Source organism: Lepisosteus oculatus, chromosome 11 (assembly GCF_040954835.1).
Source record: "Lepisosteus oculatus isolate fLepOcu1 chromosome 11, fLepOcu1.hap2, whole genome shotgun sequence".
NCBI classification, from domain to species: Eukaryota; Metazoa; Chordata; class Actinopteri; order Semionotiformes; family Lepisosteidae; genus Lepisosteus; species Lepisosteus oculatus.
In genome coordinates this window covers 38,056,975-38,075,423 of record NC_090706.1, presented here as the reverse complement: position 1 = coordinate 38,075,423, position 18,449 = coordinate 38,056,975, and the positions used below count along the sequence as shown (strand labels likewise).

Here is an 18,449-nt window from a genome sequence, read left to right as displayed (position 1 = left end):
TTACTTGTCTGCCCTAAAGTTGAAGTGAAGCCGTTTTGCCAACACTTGATTGACCTTTGAACTTAAGTGTTTGCCAGTACTCCGCCATATTGGCTGTTGTCTTGCCCAGAGAAGGTAGGCAAGGCTTGTGGTGCTGGAAGAAGCGAAAGTGTGGTTTTCCCACCGGATAAACTGGTACAAACTGGGCCGAAGGTTATCGCTGAAACTTGTAGGATGGCTCGGAAGAAAAGTAAGCAGCAGGGAGCTGGGAATAAAGAGCTGGGAACAGGACAGCAGAGTCTAGCGAAAAGCCCCGTCTCTCCCGGCGATACAGCTGGCGGTGGCGGAGATGCGGGACTGGACAGGCTGGCCAAGCCGAATCAGGTAAAAAAAAATCTCTTTCTGCACAACGCACATATCATGTATGCATTCTGTGGGGTTTGCTGGCTGCTGGATGTTCTGCGTTAAGGATCTAATACGTGCCGATCTTCTAGGTTGGATGGGGCGGATCGGGAGAAATTAAATAAATAAGACACATGCACACTGTTTAGGCTGACGGTGAGTGTAAGCTGTGCTATATACACGTATTTGTGCGTGCATATATGGATAGTTTGATTCGTGCAATGCAGGGGTCTCTTACATCTTTAATGTATGGATCTCAGCTCAGCTCATTGATCCGTGCATTTTTAAATTTGGCGAGGTCCGAGTTCTTCTGCGCCTCTTTTCGAGAGGTTGCATTGACCGGGGTGCAAGGATGCTTCTTTTTGGGCAGAAACGCACCTCGGAGGATACAGTGTCGGCAGCGCTGTGGGTGCGTGTCTGAGAGGGGCCGGGCAAGGTGAAGGCGATACTGTGTATCGCAGCCGGGAGTTTCAGGGCTCCGCGCCCGGCCGGACAGACAGGGCACGCCGTCGCGTGGCGATGCTCACCGACGACCACGCCGAGAAATAACGTGCGTGTTTTCCGAGGGTGAGAAACTCTCTTCTTCCTGTAGTCTACTTTTAAATAAAGGCTGATATATATATGTGTGTGTGTGTGTAAAATTGCAAATTGCGGAGGATTATAGGCATTACCCTTATAGACATATCCGAAACCCGTTAACTGCACGTTAGTTTTCATGCCGCCGTCTGCAGTAGGTGTGTGCGCGATGAATTTCTGACATCTCTCCGACGGTTTGCGCATTCTTCTCTAGGAAAGGTGCTTCTTGCCAGATCGGCGGACGAGGTATCGCAAACAGCAATTGAAATTATTATGGCTGTCACCTTTGTCTATCCAATTAGATGTGCATACGTTTACAGTATTGCATTTCACATGCAGGTTGTTTTTGGAATGGCTTTTTTATAGAGATCAATCTATATACTAATTTGACAACAAAATTATACCTCAGTGAATGGCTTTTCAGACAAACACTGCACAGCTCTCAATAGCAGCTGAAGACTGTGTATCAGCAATTTTACCGTTTCAGAACTCCTAAAATGACAGTCTGTTTGCTATTACAGCCCTGGAAAAGAGATGAGAATGAAATAACTGTTATTGGAGACTGTAGTTTGAGCTGGTAGGTATTCAGGAAGTATAGCTTAGATGTATGCGTGATTAAAGCATGTTAGATATTAGATAATATTTTTAGTAGACCGATTTAGACTTTAAAATGCGTTAAAGTAATATCTGAACCCCTCAGTTTAGTGTTTTGGATCTTCTAATTTTAAATCTGGTTTTAAAATGAAATTACAATTACAAATTCTTTTCCTGTTTCAGAGAAGCACATTAAATACTACTTTTAGACCACAGGACCTAGAAAGGTAACCACTATTTTTTAAAGTATTGGTATCACTTTACCTGAAGAGCACGCCATGCTTCTGCTTGGAAAGCCACAGCTGTCATGATAATGTGCATTGTGATTTCCAGAGTCAAACGTGGGACTGTGTGGTACTTTATCCTCAAATACTTGTACTCTTGCTCAGCTGCAAAGCCAGTGGGCGCAGGGGCTTCTGTTGTAGTCTGTTCAAGTTCACTGCCATCTATGGTCTTGAAAAAAAGAAAATCCTTTCCTTGAGATAACCTTAGTGGGAGACTTTGTGTAAAGGAGAAATATGTTTCTTCTGAGGGCAGTCAAACCTGTTTTCTGTGAAACTGTGTTCGAGCTAGCAGCTACAGTTACTGTGGATCACACAACTGGGTAGAGACAGCCCCTGCCCAGGAAACTGAATTGTTTTATTGTTTCACATACCAGAAGAGTGTTTTATCTGCACATCTATTTAGTTGCCCAGAGACGTGGGAAAATACCTTCATCGTTCAGAGTTGTTCCAGTCTGCCTCTGCAACTAACAGCGAAGAAGCTGAAACTTAACCGAGTTCATTAATAGTAACAGTAATTCTGTATGAGTTTTAAAAGATTGAAGCTGTTCTTATTGATATTATCAGGTGGAAATGTGACATCGTGAATGGCAGCTGTAAGTCAGTTGATTAAAATGTGCAGAAGTAAGTCATTTCATTTTTTCTAGAAGATAATCTGATCATCTGTCAAAATTCATAATTCTGCATTTTGCCAAGTCTGGTTGATCTCATTCGTCAAATGGGCCCTTGAGTGTCACCTGTTCTGTTAGGAAGAGAAAGAGTTCTGCAGCAAAATGCAACATCTCCACTTTACAGCTACAGTTTTGTTGATGAAGGAAACTGCAACAAGCTGTTTGCCATTATATTTTACAGCATTAATCATTTTACTGCACCACTGAAATGGGACTGACACTGCTTTTAACTTTCATAGTAGGAAAGTGAAAGTAACAACTGTATAGGTATAAGTGTATAAGTGCACAACGAAGTGAAAATATTGTATCGTAAAAATGCAGGTTAATTGTAAATGCAGCTTTCATTTGCCTAGATTGCTGTTATCAAATAGTTCTACTACCATGTAAATGGTTGTGCTTTAGAATTATCAAGAAATAAATACTATGGCAATAATAATCTAATCTAAAAATGTCCTTATCTGCATTTCTTACGTCTTTCTAACCCTTAGTTTTAGGGCAAGTGGCATCATCTATTTAACATTTTGGAAGTTAATATCCAACAAAGCTGAGCTTCAAAGTTCCTCGTCACCTATGTCCGTTCCTTGACTGTGGAACCTGCTACTGTGGTACTGATGAATGTGACGTTATGTGACAGTGTAACAACTGGCCACAGTTCACTAAGGTGCTGCTTTTCAAGCAAGGGAGTCTCTAATTGAAATTCCTTTGCCTTTAAAAAAAGAATCAAGGTCTGCCCATATGTATTAATCAGTGAAAGTGTGGTGAAGAAATGTTTGCTTTGATAGCAATGACTGTAACAATATGCATTCACTCAGAGACACAGTTATTCTCTTTTACCTTTTACCTGTTATAAGTTCATGCTGAAAGTGTTCTCCCTTTCCAGGCAAACAGGGAAATCGAATAATTCTTCCATACCGAATCTGTCCAGTGGACAGCGGGGCTTAGGGTTTAGTAATTCTTTCTTTTCAGGACCAAATGAGATATTTCAGCGAAGCTTAGAAACAGTGGTTTGTTTTCTCTTGCTAAAGTATATTGTCACTTAACCAGGCACTGGGAAATCATTTAGATTTGAATAAAAAAAAATGACAGTGTCGGTTTCAAGTTGGTGGGCTGGTGACCTGAAACTTCTGTCAAGTTCCTGTACGCCGGGTGTGTAGTGGGTATCACGGCGGCATGGCGCCTCTTCCATTCGTCCACTACGTCACCCCCTGGCCTGGCCTGCCATGGCCCAGCTGCCTGGTTCCTGACCCGTTCCTCTCCAGCCCTGCAGACCTCACTTGTGGGCCTTGGCCAGAACCCCCTGTCATTCAGCATGCTGTTGGCCGTATAATCGGCAGCTGGCTCTGGGCCCAAGAATCCCTGGAAGAACACCACCCCCCCCCACCCCACCCCCCGCGCTGAGGGGGGGGGGGAGCTCTTTCTGTCTTGCCTTCGTCCCCCAGAGCGAGCGGGGAGCCCGTCGGAACAGCTGCTGGCTTGTGCCCCAGCGGTCCCCCCTGTCCGTCCTGCCCCCCGCGGTCCTGCTCACTCGTTCGCTGCGGTGCTTTTCAGATCCACTCTAGGCAAAGCAGACTCTTTCAGCAGACCCTCAGGCTGGGGCGGTTAAAATAATGAATGGGGGCTGTGCGGCGTAGAGGATGAGGCTCTGGACTCACGACTCGTGGGTTGTGGGTTCGAGTCCCTGCTGCTGACACCGCTGTTGTACTTGCTCCACGTGGCTCCAGTCCACACAGATGCATGAATGCGAACCAGCGTTTTTTGGGGGGGGGTAGGTCCTGCGACTGACTGATGTCTGCCCCGGGGAGGGAAGAGTCTTGGACTCTCTGTTCACTTGACACCAGGAAACCAGGATAAGCTCTGGGCCAACGAGCCATCGTGGTTTGAATCCGGAAATTACCTGCCTACGTCACGGATAATGCTATCGGCTTCAAGTCCTTGTTTTGACTTCTGTTCATACAGGGTGATCTGCAGAAATTCTTCCATGAAGATATTGTTTGTTTTGCATGGTTGGCAGTAAAACTCTGTTAAGTACTGTAAATCCCCCTTTGAAAGGGGGTCCCTTCTTTTAAAAGAAACTGGGCCGTCTAACTGAGAGTGTTGTGTGTTGTGTCATGCGGTAGACAGGGACGCTGTTGAACCTAAAATTATATTTAAGCATAACAACAACAAGGCCGAAAAGAACTGACTGTCTGCTTGCCAAACGCAGTCTGGATTTTTTTTTATTTTACATAAAAATAAATTGAAATGGGTACAGTGAAAACACAAACATGCAAGATTATGTTTTATATATATTTTCTTGTTGGGGAGAAAAAGAAATTCCTTCTGAATTGAAAGGGAAAGCTGTCAGATTTCTGTATATTATTATGCAGTGCTTAAGATACTATTTCTGCCCTGAACCCTTCTGTTTTTAAGGGCTCATGTATTTAATGTTTCAGAGTACACTGTAAAAATCAGTCACCTTGCATGACAATTGTTTCGAAATGTGTGGCTCCTGTATGGAGTGATATCATTGGTTTTCATTCCTATAGAAATATATTGTTATTTCAGCCTTCCTGCAAATATTTTGTGCCTTAGATCAGTCATTGCCCTTGTTTTAAAAATGGGTTTTGTCACCACAGTGGTATAATGGAAAGAAAAAAAACCTCTCTCCACATTCTTCGCGAGCTCCTGCTTTTAATTGGTTAGTCATAAGACCTTTATAACTCTCCTGTTAAGACGTATAGAGTATTAAGTGGGTTGGAGTTATGAGAGATGAACTGGAAGCGTGAGTCAAAGATTGTATTTTTGAATTCTCTGGTGTTTCTGCTTTCCCCGCTGGTAAGAGTAGCTCCATGTTACTTTTTCTTTAAATGTCATAAACCTCTTAAAGTAGACACATCTCCTGGTGCATTGCCTTTAATTGAACCTTCTCTCTCTGCTCTTGTGTGAATGGAAGACTAACAATCTAAAGCTGTTGTCTGCAGCCGGGGTAATGAACTATAGAGTAAAACGTGATTGCTGCAGCACCATTCCTGCAGTATGGAATAATTTATTGCGTACTTTAATGAAAAATATTACTGGCAGTCTCTGAAATCTTTGTTTTTAAAAAAAAAAACAGGAATATGAATTCAGCATAGCTCAATTTAAGAAGCAATTTGGTTGAGTCCTTGACAGAAATTTTCCAGAGCACAGGGAAGTTAATCCAATGACAAGTTGGTGTAAAAAGGGTTTAAATTCAGTCAAGAGAAATGGTGGTGGGTTTGGGGGTAGGCACCACAGTTAAGGAATGAAGATGAACCCTGTAACGATGCAAAGAAAGTAGGGTTGTAAAGTAAATTGCAATAGTTACATATGAGCTCGATGTCATCGTGAGAAAACATGACTTTGAGAAATACACACCATGTGCATGATTCAACTCTGTCTTTTCATTGCCTTTATGTTACAATAGTTTGGGAAATAAAAGCATGCGGTTATGTACAGGCCTTTTGTAGATGAATGTCTCATTCACTTCGTGCAGATATTTTTCTAATCAGACTGAATTTAAGTTTCTGAACTGCCTCGTGTCACAAATGGAAAAAATACGTTCTATCGAAGTCAGTTTTGTGTTAGAGAGAACACCTGTATTATTAAAATTTTAGTGGCTCGGTTTTTATAGAAACTCAACTAAACTATGAAGATTGTTTTTATACGTTGGATTTTAATCCTACATCTTAAGGTAGAGCAGGGGCTTCATTGGTTTGTTGGACCAAATTGGCAGGTTTTCCCCAGCTCCTCAGATCTTTCAACTGGTGCTTTACAGAGGCTTAGACAGATGCTGGACTAGACAGCCTGTCGCAGGGGAATGCTTCGTTTGTAGCACTGTTTCAGTGTCTAGTCTGAGCACTTGCGTAGGGTCCAGTTGTGGGCAATAGAAGTTTGTTTTACAAGACTCAACAATAACTTTAGTTGCAAGATGTTTGCCGTACAATGATGTGCAGGCTTTTCAGTTTTGCAATGCCAGTCACTGTTCATAAACATTGAAAGACTGATAACTGCCTTTTCATGTCTTTTTTTCCAATTCTCCTTCAGCTCTCAACCACTTTTTAAGACTCTTCCCCTGCTTCTATTTATGTTTCTTTTTAATGTGTTTAAGCTGCAGCCCGCAAAGATGTTTTTTTAGTTCTGGATCCTCATATGACAGTCTTCAGGCTACAAGGAGGAGAGGGCAACTCTCGACAGGTGGTGTTCAGAATTGTGTGTGAAGTGTGCAATCCTGCAGGCTCAGACTGCTTCAGAAAAACAGCTGATTTCTTCCCGGCACTTCGCAATAATTAAAACAAGATTAAATTACTGTCTCCCCACCATACTGGTGGCACAAGAAAACAAAAAAAGTAATCCATAGATCTATAGCAATATCTTTACCCTTATTGCACCTGGTGTCTTGTCAGATAAACTTAGGAACAGGAAACATTGCAGAAGATGAAGCTCTTTGAAGGTGAAAAAAAGAAGTTTCAGTTTATATTTAGAAAGTGAAAGAAGAGCAGCTGTCTTCAGTTGTGCCTTCTGCTGTAACGTGCTCCTGAACTGTTTCATCTTACGAACCTGCTGCTTATTTACCAGCACCTTCAGCTGTGGGGGATTAACTAGCCTTTTTGCGCACTTTTTCCCCAAAGCCCCCCGTGTTTCTTTTTTTTCACCGGCTGATTGAGATTCTCAGCTCCGCGCAGCCATGCTTGCAGGTCGGTGTTGTTCTGCGGGGTGGAAGTGTGCAGCCTCTCACTGGTGTGTTTGATGTGTGCAGGTGCGTGTTATGCAGCGCGGCGCTGCGCTGGGCTCGGCGGGGGGAGTGTGTGTGGAGAGAGCCGGGCTAACTAACAGCGGGGGGGATGGGGGTCTTGTCCTTGCACAGCCACTGCACCTCGCCGCCGCCCAGCCCATGCACACCCGCTGCCTGCTGTGCCACCGCGAGTTCAAGGACTGGGGGGCGAACCCCGCCAACGGGCTGCCGGGCCCGGGGCTGAAGCTGGGCGACGCCGTGCCCGCGCTCTCGCAGGCCCTGCTCAAGGACGCCCCCGGGAGGAAGCTGGCAGACGCCGTGCCCGCGCTCTCGCAGTCGCTGCTGGGGGAGGTGCCCCTGTGGATCTGCCAGAGCTGCCGGAAGACTGTGGAGGAGGAGGAGCGCCGGGCAACGCAGGAGCAGGCCCTGACGGTCGGTGGCCGACGCCTCCTGTTCGTCTCCCATTGACAGGCCCTGGCGTTTCTGTAGTGCTGGTCATCCCCGGAGGCCCCAGAGCACCCCACAGTGGCGCTTTCATCGTGCACTCTGACATCAGTAGTACAGCTTTATTCCCTGCTGAAAAGAGAAGAAAAGAAACGCAACATTTCGGCTGTGGAGCCTTCTTCGGGTGTCGCATCTTCACACCTGAAAAAGGCTCCACGGAGGAAACGTTGTGTTTCTTTTCTTCTTTTCAGCATGGAAGGAACGTTTACTTGTTCCTTTGCATCATTATATGCACTTTATATTCAGATCTAAACCAGTTTATTATTATTATTATTATTATTATTATTATTATTATTATTATAGTTTCAGCACGACAGGGAGTGTTCCCAGCTGTAGGTGTCAAGAGTGGCGCCAGTCCTCAGCATGGTGGCTCTGTCAACTGTATTTTGCCAGTGTCTGCACAGGCTCCTTGCGCAGCCTCGATTTCGAACGCGTGACCGGCACGTTCCTCGGCGCCGCCCTCTCCAGTGCCAGCCGCGGAGCGCTACCGCCTCCGCGGCTAAAGCCATGTTGCCGTCCCCGATGCAGGTGTCCCTGTCGCACTCCTCCTGCAAGTCTCAGAGCTGTGGGAACGGCTATCCGGAGCAGAGCTCCGTGGAGTGGGACCCCAGCTCCTTCCTGTCGGCACACAAGCTCTCGGGGCTGTGGAACTCGGCTCACGCGAACGGGGGAGCGCACTGCAACCACGGAGCGGCCGCACACCCGCAGCAAGGTCAGGGAGCCCGCCGGACCGCTCGGGCATGTCGGGGCAGCAGCTGCGCCCGCGCACGTCTTGATGCCCCCCAGCCTCCCCCGCCCGTCTGTCTCTGAAGCTCGCACACCGATGCACGGGGGTCACATTGCTTAGCCCGACTCGTGTGGTAGATTTCGGTTTTGTATGAATCGGATAGAAGTTGTGCTGCCGTGCTTGGTTTTGCTTCTGTACCGCGACTAACGGAACAGATGGTTTGTAATAATTGTGTGCTTAACTGCAGCGCTACAGATAAATCTGTCAATCAAAACAAGGCTCTTTTCATCCTTCCCTCAGGCGACTCTAAATGCTGTGTCTGTGTTGCTCCAGGTGGCACAGAGGGACCAAATTGCCACGAAAAAAGGCCTTCTCACGAGGCCCCAGGGAAATCTGCAAAGATTGCTGGGACCAAGGTTTGTCCTTATAGTCACCCAGCTTCCCAGAACTCCAGTGCGACAGCTCCAGGGTCTCCTCTTTCTACCTCTTCTGATCTGTGCAAGACCACCCCCAAGCACTTGAAGTCCATGTGCCGGAGGCCCACCCCTCCAGGTGAGATCAGAGCTCATCGTTTCCTGTGTTCAATGGCTAGTGTTATTCACTGCTGCCGTGTCAGATTTTCATTACGTGAGATGTGGAGCTAAGAAGCAGAAGATAAGAATGCCTTACATTCACATCACTGCGGTTTTTCTCCATTGCATTTTGAGATGGGCGTTGTTGATCATTCATCACCGTGTATGAGATGATACACTAAAGGCAGAAGCTGTTGCATTTTTGCAACTTGACAGGCTTTATAAAGAAACAATTTTGTGTAGTTTAGTAACCATCTGTTGGAAAACACCTCACAGAGCTTTGCTGGGGTCAAAATCTTTTTTTTAAATAAGGAAAGAATGATTCTGTGAGTAAAAATACAGCTTGTTCTGCAGTTGTATAGTTTGAGGTCATACGCTGTCGAGTAGTTTTGCCACGACGCAAACTCTTGTGTGTCTTTCACAGGTGAGGCCTTCCATTCCACTGAGCACCATCAGCACTCAGACCTAGCTGTGCCGCCCAACAGCCCCACTGGGCTGTCTTCCCAGCATTCCTCACTGCTCCCTCCCAAGCAGTCCTCCAGTCAGCACGTGCACGGGACCTCTCCCAGCCCTGGGCTAACAACACACGCTCCGTTCACCCCTTTGGTACCGAACCTCCACGTGCCAGTATCCAAAATGGCAGCCGGACCAGACAACCCCGCTTCCCTACACAAGCCGGGAGCGTGCAAAAACTCCCACATTCCGGCAGTGAACACGCAGCACGCTAAACTGGCCCCCTCGCCGACAGGATGTGGCCATCCCTGTAACGGGCACAGCAATGGGACTGTCACATCTCCCGGCGCGGGACACGTGTCGTCTGGAGCCTGCAGGTGAGCACCAGTGTTATTCGTTGTCAGTTAAGGGCACGTTTAGAAACAGGTTCGTTTTTTTTTTTTAAATGTGAACACTACTATATAGTTCAGAACAGACCTGCACCTTGTTTCTTATTCCTGTTATTTTTCTTTGGGGCAAGGTGGTTTTGTAAGGATCAGTCATTCATACTGAGACTCGTTCTTGCCTTCACAACTGTATATCTACCTGGTTGAAATAGAAGTCATATGGATTCAAAGACCGCTTTCTGGGGGGTTTAATGCAAGCTGTGTTTCATCCGTGAAGCCCCTGAAGGACCCAGATCGCTGGCTCGCGCGTTGGCGCTGCCCGTACCGATTGCCCTTGCCCAGAGCTGCCTGTCTGCTTGCAGGGACCAGGCGTGCAAAGGGCACAAGCTGGCGAACGGCACCGGCGCGGCGTGCCACCCGCCCTGCGAGCTGGAGGAGGGCCTGGGCGAGGACGAGGACAGCAGCTCGGAGAGGAGCTCCTGCGCCTCCTCCTCCACCAACCAGAAGGACGGGAAGTACTGCGACTGCTGCTACTGCGAGTTCTTCGGCCACAACGCGGTACGCTCCCGAATCGACCGCGGGGCTCCGTGAGGAGCTCGAGTCTGCCTGTCAGTCCGCCGGCTGGGCCAGCTTGAACACTTTCCAACTGTTCTGACCGCGGGACACCCAATTCCAAAAGGACCCTATATTTGTTGTTACCATCTTTTCAGTCACCTTCACGTATTTAGACCATACAGTTACAGACTTAGTCATATTCACTTTCCTCTGTCTAATATAAGACTCTTTAATAATTGTGTAAATAAGCATTATTTGATATGTGTCTGTGTTCCTCAACTCTTTATTTTCTGGGTTAAATGAACGTGCATTCGTCCTAGTAGGAGCTATTTCCTTTCAATACAGTGGTCTTTAAGTGAGTTCCCTGGGTGAGGTTTAGGTAAGGCTTCACTACGGCGAATGGGAGCTGAGAAATCAGAATCTGAAGGCGGGTTAACCACTCCCGTCAGATTGCCCCATGAGTTAACATTAACATGTAACAGTCTTGTCTCCCCGGGATGCCCGGGAGCCTTCTTAATGAGTTGTTAGAAACTGTTGTTCTGGGCTTTGTAGGACTGGAAATTTTAAGAGTTCATTTTTTTTAACAGGCACAACTTGAGCTCAGACACCAGTGAACTAACCGTTTGACTTTTAGCGTGATGATTAAACCAGTACTAACACAGCATCTCGTTCCGTGAGGGGTGAAGGTTTGGCTTTTAATATGAAGGAGCCGACTGACTTCATTGCCTGCCTGTTATTCGAGACGGGGTGTTTTTGTGACGCACGTAGCTTACGATAATGGAAAACACTAGGTATGTGCCGTCTGCATTCGGATATAATACGTTGGCCTATATTTTGAGTTGGTAGACACCAGCCTCACCAGACTTTTGTATCACGTATCCCGACATTTAAAGGAACCGAAATGAATGTGAAATGAGCGTCAGGTGTTCTGATGTTGTGTCATGTTGTGTGGGATATGTGGTTGAAGCTGAAAACGAGCACAGGAGTGTTTGCGTCATTTAAATGATCTCCATCGGACTTAAGGGGAAAGCAGCCTGTCGTTATCCCGGCAATGTGTTTCAACCTGCAGCGGGGAGACGTCAGTCAAGGGTGTTTGTTCTCCGATCTCTCCAGCCTCCCGCCGCCCCCACGAGCCGGAACTACGCGGAGATCCGCGAGAAGCTGCGTTCGCGGCTCACGCGGCGCAAGGAGGAGCTGCCCCCGCGCCAGGACTCGGACCCCGCGGCGCCCGGCGCCATCGACCACCGCGACGTGGACGAGCTGCTGGACTTCATCAACAGCACCGAGCCCAAGCCGGTCAACAGCGCCAAGGCCGCCAAGCGAGCCCGCCACAAGCAGAAGAAGAAGGTATTCTTATTCCCCGAGTCGTTATTAAAATGATTATACTGCAAGGACTTGACAGTACGTATGTTTATAACCCTTACTACTACTGTGGGAGCTGACGCTCACTCTCACTGTGCACATTCCTGTTTGCAGGTACTAATTATGTTTAGAGTTATCAGTCTCCCAGCAGGTTTTTTAATCTCTGTTATTGGATTTTTTTAATAAGCCTTAAAATTCCTGTATGGAATGTAGTCATCTGTAACGTGCCCTCTAAGTGCTTGCAGTCAAGTGCTCTTACACTTCTACAGAGAAATATATTATACTGGGCAGATGAACTGTACAGGTTTAGCTGCTGTAGTGGGGAAAGAGAACTAATGTGCTGTGGCTTTGTAGAAAAATAATCAGGATTGTCCTAAAACGATCAAAGACGTTCGATTTGGGAGCCCTATTAGTTGCAAAGCAACAAGTGAAGGTTAATTCCACCAAGAAAATTAGAAGTAAGAAACAAAACGTTTTGGCCTTTGAGTCGCCCTTTTCAAGCATTCACCTCCTCAGCCAAAACTTTTTGTTACTTCTTTCTACGTTTTAGTGCGGTATTGACCTTTACTTGTACCGTTGTCATAAAATGCTGCACTCGCACACGGGAAACGTGCCCCTTGATATGAGCGCCGGTTGCTGTCTGTGTGCCCCCCTGCAGGAGAAAGAAAAGGCCCAGCAGTGCAGTGCGGAACCCTTACACATTGATGCCCGGTCCTCACCCCCGGGGCAACCACAAGAGGGCGCTCCTGCGCCGGAGACAGAGGCAGGCCGGCTCCTGGAATGGCCGCAGCTGGAGCTGGAGCGAGTGAACAGCTTCCTGACCAGCCGGCTGGAGGAAATCAAAAACACTATCAAGGACTCCATCCGCGCCTCCTTCAGCATGTACGACCTCAACCTGGACGTCAACGATTTTCCCAAGAAGGCCGCCACCCTGGAGGGCAACCACCTGCTGTCGCACCTCAACGGCTCCTCCGACCTGCAGCAGATCGACCTGGACCTCTCCCCACTCACCCTGGGAAGCCTCAAGAACCACCTGGTCAACGGCAGGGAGGGTCTGGCCGCCCAGGACGTGCAGCGACTCAACGCCACGCCCAGCCTCTCCAAGCTGATCCGCGTCCGCTCTCCGGAGAGGAGCCCAGGGAGGAACACGTCTCCAGTCCCCTCCAGAGAGGGGGCGGCTCTGGGAGTGAAGAGCAAGGAGGAGAGTCCCGACGCGAAAGCCGCGGGGGCCGCTGGCAAGCAGAGGAAAGGAAAGAAGCAGCAGCAGCAGCAGCAGGCGCCTGCTAAAGCTGTCAAGTCGGCCACTGGGAGTGAGCTCCAGAAAAACAAGGAAACCCCAGCGAGAGCAACGGGATCGGGGAGCAACTCCAAAACTGGTCCCAAACCACCCGCCCAGCCGCCGGCAGCAGCGGAGTCCCAGAAAAGCCATGTACCGCTGGCGAAGAGGCCCGAGGAGGGGAAGGTGCCCAGGCCAGGCCTCGGGGGTCCCGATTCTGGTGGCTGCCGGCCGCCGGAGAAGAACGGAGCTGACAGCCAGGAGACAACTGGGGGAGCCAGGCCGGACTTGGAACCTGAGGCCCGAGTCCATTTCCTCACTGCCGCCGGATCCCAGCAGCCTAGAGGAAAGAGCAAAAAGAGCAAAAGCAAGATGGATAAATCCAGCAGCTCCATTGGTAAGAAGAACTCCTGGGTCCCCTATAGCTTTATTCCGATGAGCTAGTGTGATAGCCACTCAATTTCTCAAGTAAAAACAGCGGTTTGTAAGTGCTACAGATTAAAATCGAGAAATATCTTTAGGCTATGTTTTGGGTTCTTGTATCAAAATAATCTAGGAATTATTGCAATCACAGATAATGCACCTTTGCAAGATACTCTTTGCAAAAAAATTCTAGCTTCCAAGTACCAGTGGTAGCTCTATAATATGACAAATACTTTACTTATTCAATTATATGGCTCTAGTTTTTTTAGATTGGCATAAATACCTTGATCCTGGGAAAGCAGTGAATTTTGTGAGCAGTGCAGCTCGTGCTATTTAAATGTCCCCAGCCCCTTGATTTAAGTTTGTTGGTCCTGTGCTTGTCACAGGATGTTGACACAGGATATTTGGGAAAGTAATGCCGAGAGATGAGTTCAGATCTTTTGATTTATATTTCTAGTCACCTTGTGATCCTGGGATTTCATCTTGAAAGAAGCGTAGTTGTAGGTTGGGTAGCATATTCCATAATCCCACAACCATTTGCGTAAAAAAAAGTGCATTCTGTTACTAGTTTGAAATGCACTTTACCTTGGTATCCATTTGAACCTTTAAATTGAACTATGTGCTTGGCTTGGATTTTTACAAATATTGGAGCAATTATAAAGGATCATGAAGCCAATATTATATGCTGGACTTCAGACCTACCCTTTCTATTTTTATTATTATTTCAATGACCTGGTTGAATTAAACTACTGTTACCAGGCATCACTAATAGTGCTTGTTATGGAAGCCACCTGTCTCTGCACATTATTAACTGATACCAGTTAGAAGCTGTTTTGAAAACTGTACGAGAACATCACTTTTTATTTCCTAGGAATGCTACACATAAACGGGAATATTTGAGATGGTAATTGCTGAGTGGGGAATAAAAATAAAATTCAGCCCGATGGTTCAGCAAGTTTTTATAAATTAAGAAGTTAGTTGAAACGAAAGCCAGAAGAAGCAGGAGGGGTCCAGGACTGGGAGACATGGCTTTCTGACACGTATGTATGCAAATAATTCTGTTTCCAGCAATGACGTTCGAAACACGGTGGTGGTTGTAATTGAGGTCAGTTACTGATTGACTGATTGATTGAAGAGGTTTGGGTAGGTTTCCATGCTGAAAGGTAGTGGAAAGAAACACTGTCTTGGCTGTGAAGCTTTGTTCAGGAGTCTTTACCTGTTTCTGGTGTTGCGTGTCTTGAACCGAGCCCAAGACCCTTCCTTCCCCCTGCTGTTGTTTTGCGGTTGTTATCTGAGTGTCACCGTTTTCTTTTTCCCCACAGATGACGTGTTCCTCCCCAAAGACCTGGATGGGACCGAAATGGATGAAATCGACCGGGAGGTTGAATACTTCAAGAGGTATCGTCTGTTAGACTTTTTTTGTAACGGACAACAAAGACGCCTTAGTGGGATTATCTCAAATCTTCCAGAATCCTGACTGAGACTGCATGTTCCATATAGTATTTATTTTAAAAGTACATAATTGACCAAATTTAACAGTGTACAACATAAAACTTGTTATACCTGCACCTTGCCAGAATCTTTCAGTTCTTTTCCTTTGATTTGAGTCAATTCAGTCATTGAGGAAGTTGCCTGGTGTCAACTTTTTGGTGAAAGACATATTCGCGTTGGTCATAGTGCCGGCAGCATTGGTTTTACTCTATATTGGTGGCAGGTGATGAATCCATGAAGTCCTCTTCTTTATAAGAATAGGCAATAGACCATTATATATGTGTTTTGTGGGAACACTCATACAATTTCTGTTGACGTTTATTGGAACATGAATTTCCTGGCCCGAGTTAACTCTTTTTAGTTAACCTACAGATCCGTACCGATACTTCCCTAGCAGTGCAGAGCCGTGCGCTCTGTCAGAGTATGCTGATCGAACTTTTGCTTTCCTTCATGCTCAGGTTCTGCCTGGATTCTGCCAAACAGACGCGACAGAAAGTGGCTGTGAACTGGTCCAACTTCAGCCTCAAAAAGGTTCCCTCGAACGCAGCTCAGTAAGCACACGAGCAGAAGAACAGACAGCCCAGCGCACACCTCCTTCTTCATCTCCTCCCGCGCCACTTCCGCCACCCTCACCTCCACGGCACCCCCGAGACTCGCAGGCCTGCGTGACGCCCCAAATCACCGCGGGCAGCTGGACTGGCAGCGGGCTGAATCCTCCACCGCAGAAACCAAGGAAACTTTTCCAAAGCCGCTTCATCTTTTCTGGGCCGTTTGTTGTGCGGCCAGTTACCCCCCAGGGCCCTGAGGCATTCACCACCTGTGACACTCCACGTATCTCCCAGCCAGTTTGTGTCACGTGTTCGGAAGAGACGAGCAGTGGCTGCAGCCTGCCCCCTCCAACGCAGCTGCCTGTCAACATTAGCTTGCTAATGGCTCTGAAGACTCTGCTGGTTGTAGGTCCACTGCCTTTCTCCCATTGTGTGTTCAGGGGCCATGTTATACTGTCCTCACTCTTATTGTACTAAGCAAGCAGTCACTGCTCAATGCAGACATTGCTTTTTAAAAAATAATCTGCCAGTTTGGCGCTTTCAATTAGCAGATCTCCAGTTTCGCATCAGGTTATAGCAAATGGTTACGTTCTTAATGTACTGTTCTTATTCAGATCCTCCTTCTTGGTGATCTTCAACTCTGTTTTTATTTCTTCAGATCATTGTTGTTTGTTCCTACGTATTCGTACCAATTTTAAAAAATTTTACAGTGAAATTCAACAATTTAAAAAATTGTTTAAGTTTTACTTTAAGTTGAGCGCAGAGGGGACAAACTGAGAGCACTTTTTAGGGAGACTAAAAATTGGTACATTATTGTATTCTGGCAAAATCATTCTCACAACAGATGAGTGCACCTTGCTTGAATGATCCGATCATGGTCATATGGGAACTAGAAATATCCCACCACACTAAAAGTTTGTGCCGATTAACATTGCTTTGAGACCTTTTACTGGTTTTTATAATTCTCGAACAATAAGAAGAGAAATTGAAAACCAGTGCCATCTGCTGGTTGTTTTGATCACTCATTTCTATTACTAGATAAAAGCTGGATTGACAATGTACCACACATGTCTCATTCGCATCTGCTATTGTGAAGCTTGATGCTGTGTAGTGGTGGTAGGGGTTTTGAATTGAACATAATGTTGGTCTCTTTCCACCACTGGAGATGATACATCTTGCGCAGCATTAATTAGGACCTTGATGCTTCAGAGTGAGTGGAATCCTTACTGTCAGTATAGTTGCCACAAAAGACTTTCTGTAAATTTGCAGGACAATATGAACACGTATGCTTCCAATTGACACTGGTTTCAATATGCAGATCTGTAATACAATAGTCCTTCTATGACAAGACCTTAAAGTTTTTTATAAGTCATTATAATTAAGTACAAACCTGACATGAATTACAACACTAATAGAAAACCTTTAAAATTCTCTCAATGTTGAATATTTGAAACAAAGTTTCTAACTTTTCATTTGAAAATATGGATGTATCGAGAATATACTGGATATCTCTTATTGTTGCATGGAATTTTAGAATGACATTGGCTTCATTTTCCCCACTTCCCTTTTAATTTAATTTGACTTTAACCTCTTGTTAAAGAGTACATTTTAATCAACATGGATTTCAGTGTTTTACAGAAACTAAATACCTCCTGCACAGCGGTCTCGGATAGAGTTCTTTACTGTTACCGTACCCAGAATGCTGTTGCTGTCAGTCCAATACCTTGATTCTGTTTTCTGTGTACTTCCAAGACTGTTTTACTGCATGACAGCCTCAATTAGTTGTGTTGTATTATGTCAGCACTTAAAGCAGCAGAGCTTTTGCAGTTATGGTACAATTCTTTTCTTTACTGTCCAGATCCCTCTGTAAACTCTCTATTGTCTCAAGCCTACCTGTTGTGTCATTTCGTGACCACGTCAGCAGTGATGTGTAACTGACAGTGCATTTTTGTTCCAGTACTAGTACTGCTTTTACCTTTCAGATACTGGAGACCCATTCCCAGAACTGGGAAGTGGACTACATTGTCATATGGGCTTTCTCCATCGTGTTTCTCTACTAGCTGGGCAACCCCTTTAGATATAAGATGAAATACGTTTAAGGGGGAGGTTTGGGTTATTTAAAACAAAATACTTCCTTAGTCTGACATGAATGAGATGATGTTTTTTTTTAAATCTATTTTGAACTTTTTTTGTGTTTAATATTTTACACGATCTCTGGTGCTATCCAGGTTATATTAAACTACAAGACAATATCCTAAAAGTTTGGAATGTAGATTTATACTGTACCGTTAAGAGCCAAAGTGTATGTTGGCTTCTCTGTTTTTTATTATTCTTCACTTTTGATACTGTGAAAAATCTTTCATTCTGAAAGGTTAAAACAATACAGTTTTGACAAAAGAAAAGCTGTGTCGTGTTCTTTTTTTCTCTTCTTCATTTAATACATTAAATGATATACACCAATTTAAGTACTAACTGCTTTAGCCAACAGTAGGCCACGAGGGTGCCTGTTGGAGAAAACCCATGCAAACATCAAAAAGAACCTTTCTTAAATGCATGAGAATTAGTGTACAGTTACAATAACATCTATTTTTCCGGCTTGAGAATATAACTAGCTGAATATTAAAAGAGCTTCGGATCCTTAAATTATCGCAGGTGTCAGCTCGACGTATCATTGTGTGGATGTTTCGATATGATAATCAAGTTTATAATTCCTGGAATTATAATATTCAACAAAGAATTCAGGTTATCTGAAGATTACAGGAAACAGTTCAACTTGACCTGTTTTTTTAGGCTACTTCAGTATGTGCAGTATAGCAATTAAGTAACTTTTGAATTAGCTGTGCATTTACATTAAAACATTCTCAACATCTATAAAACAAGTAACAAGGAACAGAAATATTTAAGATATAGACTTCTT

The 18,449-nt window shown here is 45.6% G+C and overlaps 1 protein-coding gene across 2 annotated transcripts; it reads left to right on the top strand.

Annotated features, from left to right (window-relative positions):
* The first annotated feature begins 60 nt into the window (after positions 1-60).
* fam193b (family with sequence similarity 193 member B) lies at positions 61-17,934 on the top strand. 2 transcript variants are annotated; one of them, XM_069196174.1, is made up of 10 exons: positions 61-363; positions 7,368-7,667; positions 8,268-8,451; positions 8,800-9,018; positions 9,463-9,868; positions 10,240-10,435; positions 11,546-11,779; positions 12,453-13,467; positions 14,816-14,891; positions 15,443-17,934. In XM_069196174.1, the coding sequence occupies exons 1-10, from the start codon at positions 214-216 to the stop codon at positions 15,537-15,539; spliced, it is 2,877 nt and encodes a 958-aa protein (XP_069052275.1). In that variant the 5' UTR covers positions 61-213; the 3' UTR covers positions 15,540-17,934. The 2 variants fall into 2 exon arrangements, with proteins under 2 accessions (XP_069052275.1, XP_069052274.1); XM_069196173.1 differs by having other exon boundaries at positions 8,767-9,018.
* Positions 17,935-18,449: the final 515 nt, after the last annotated feature.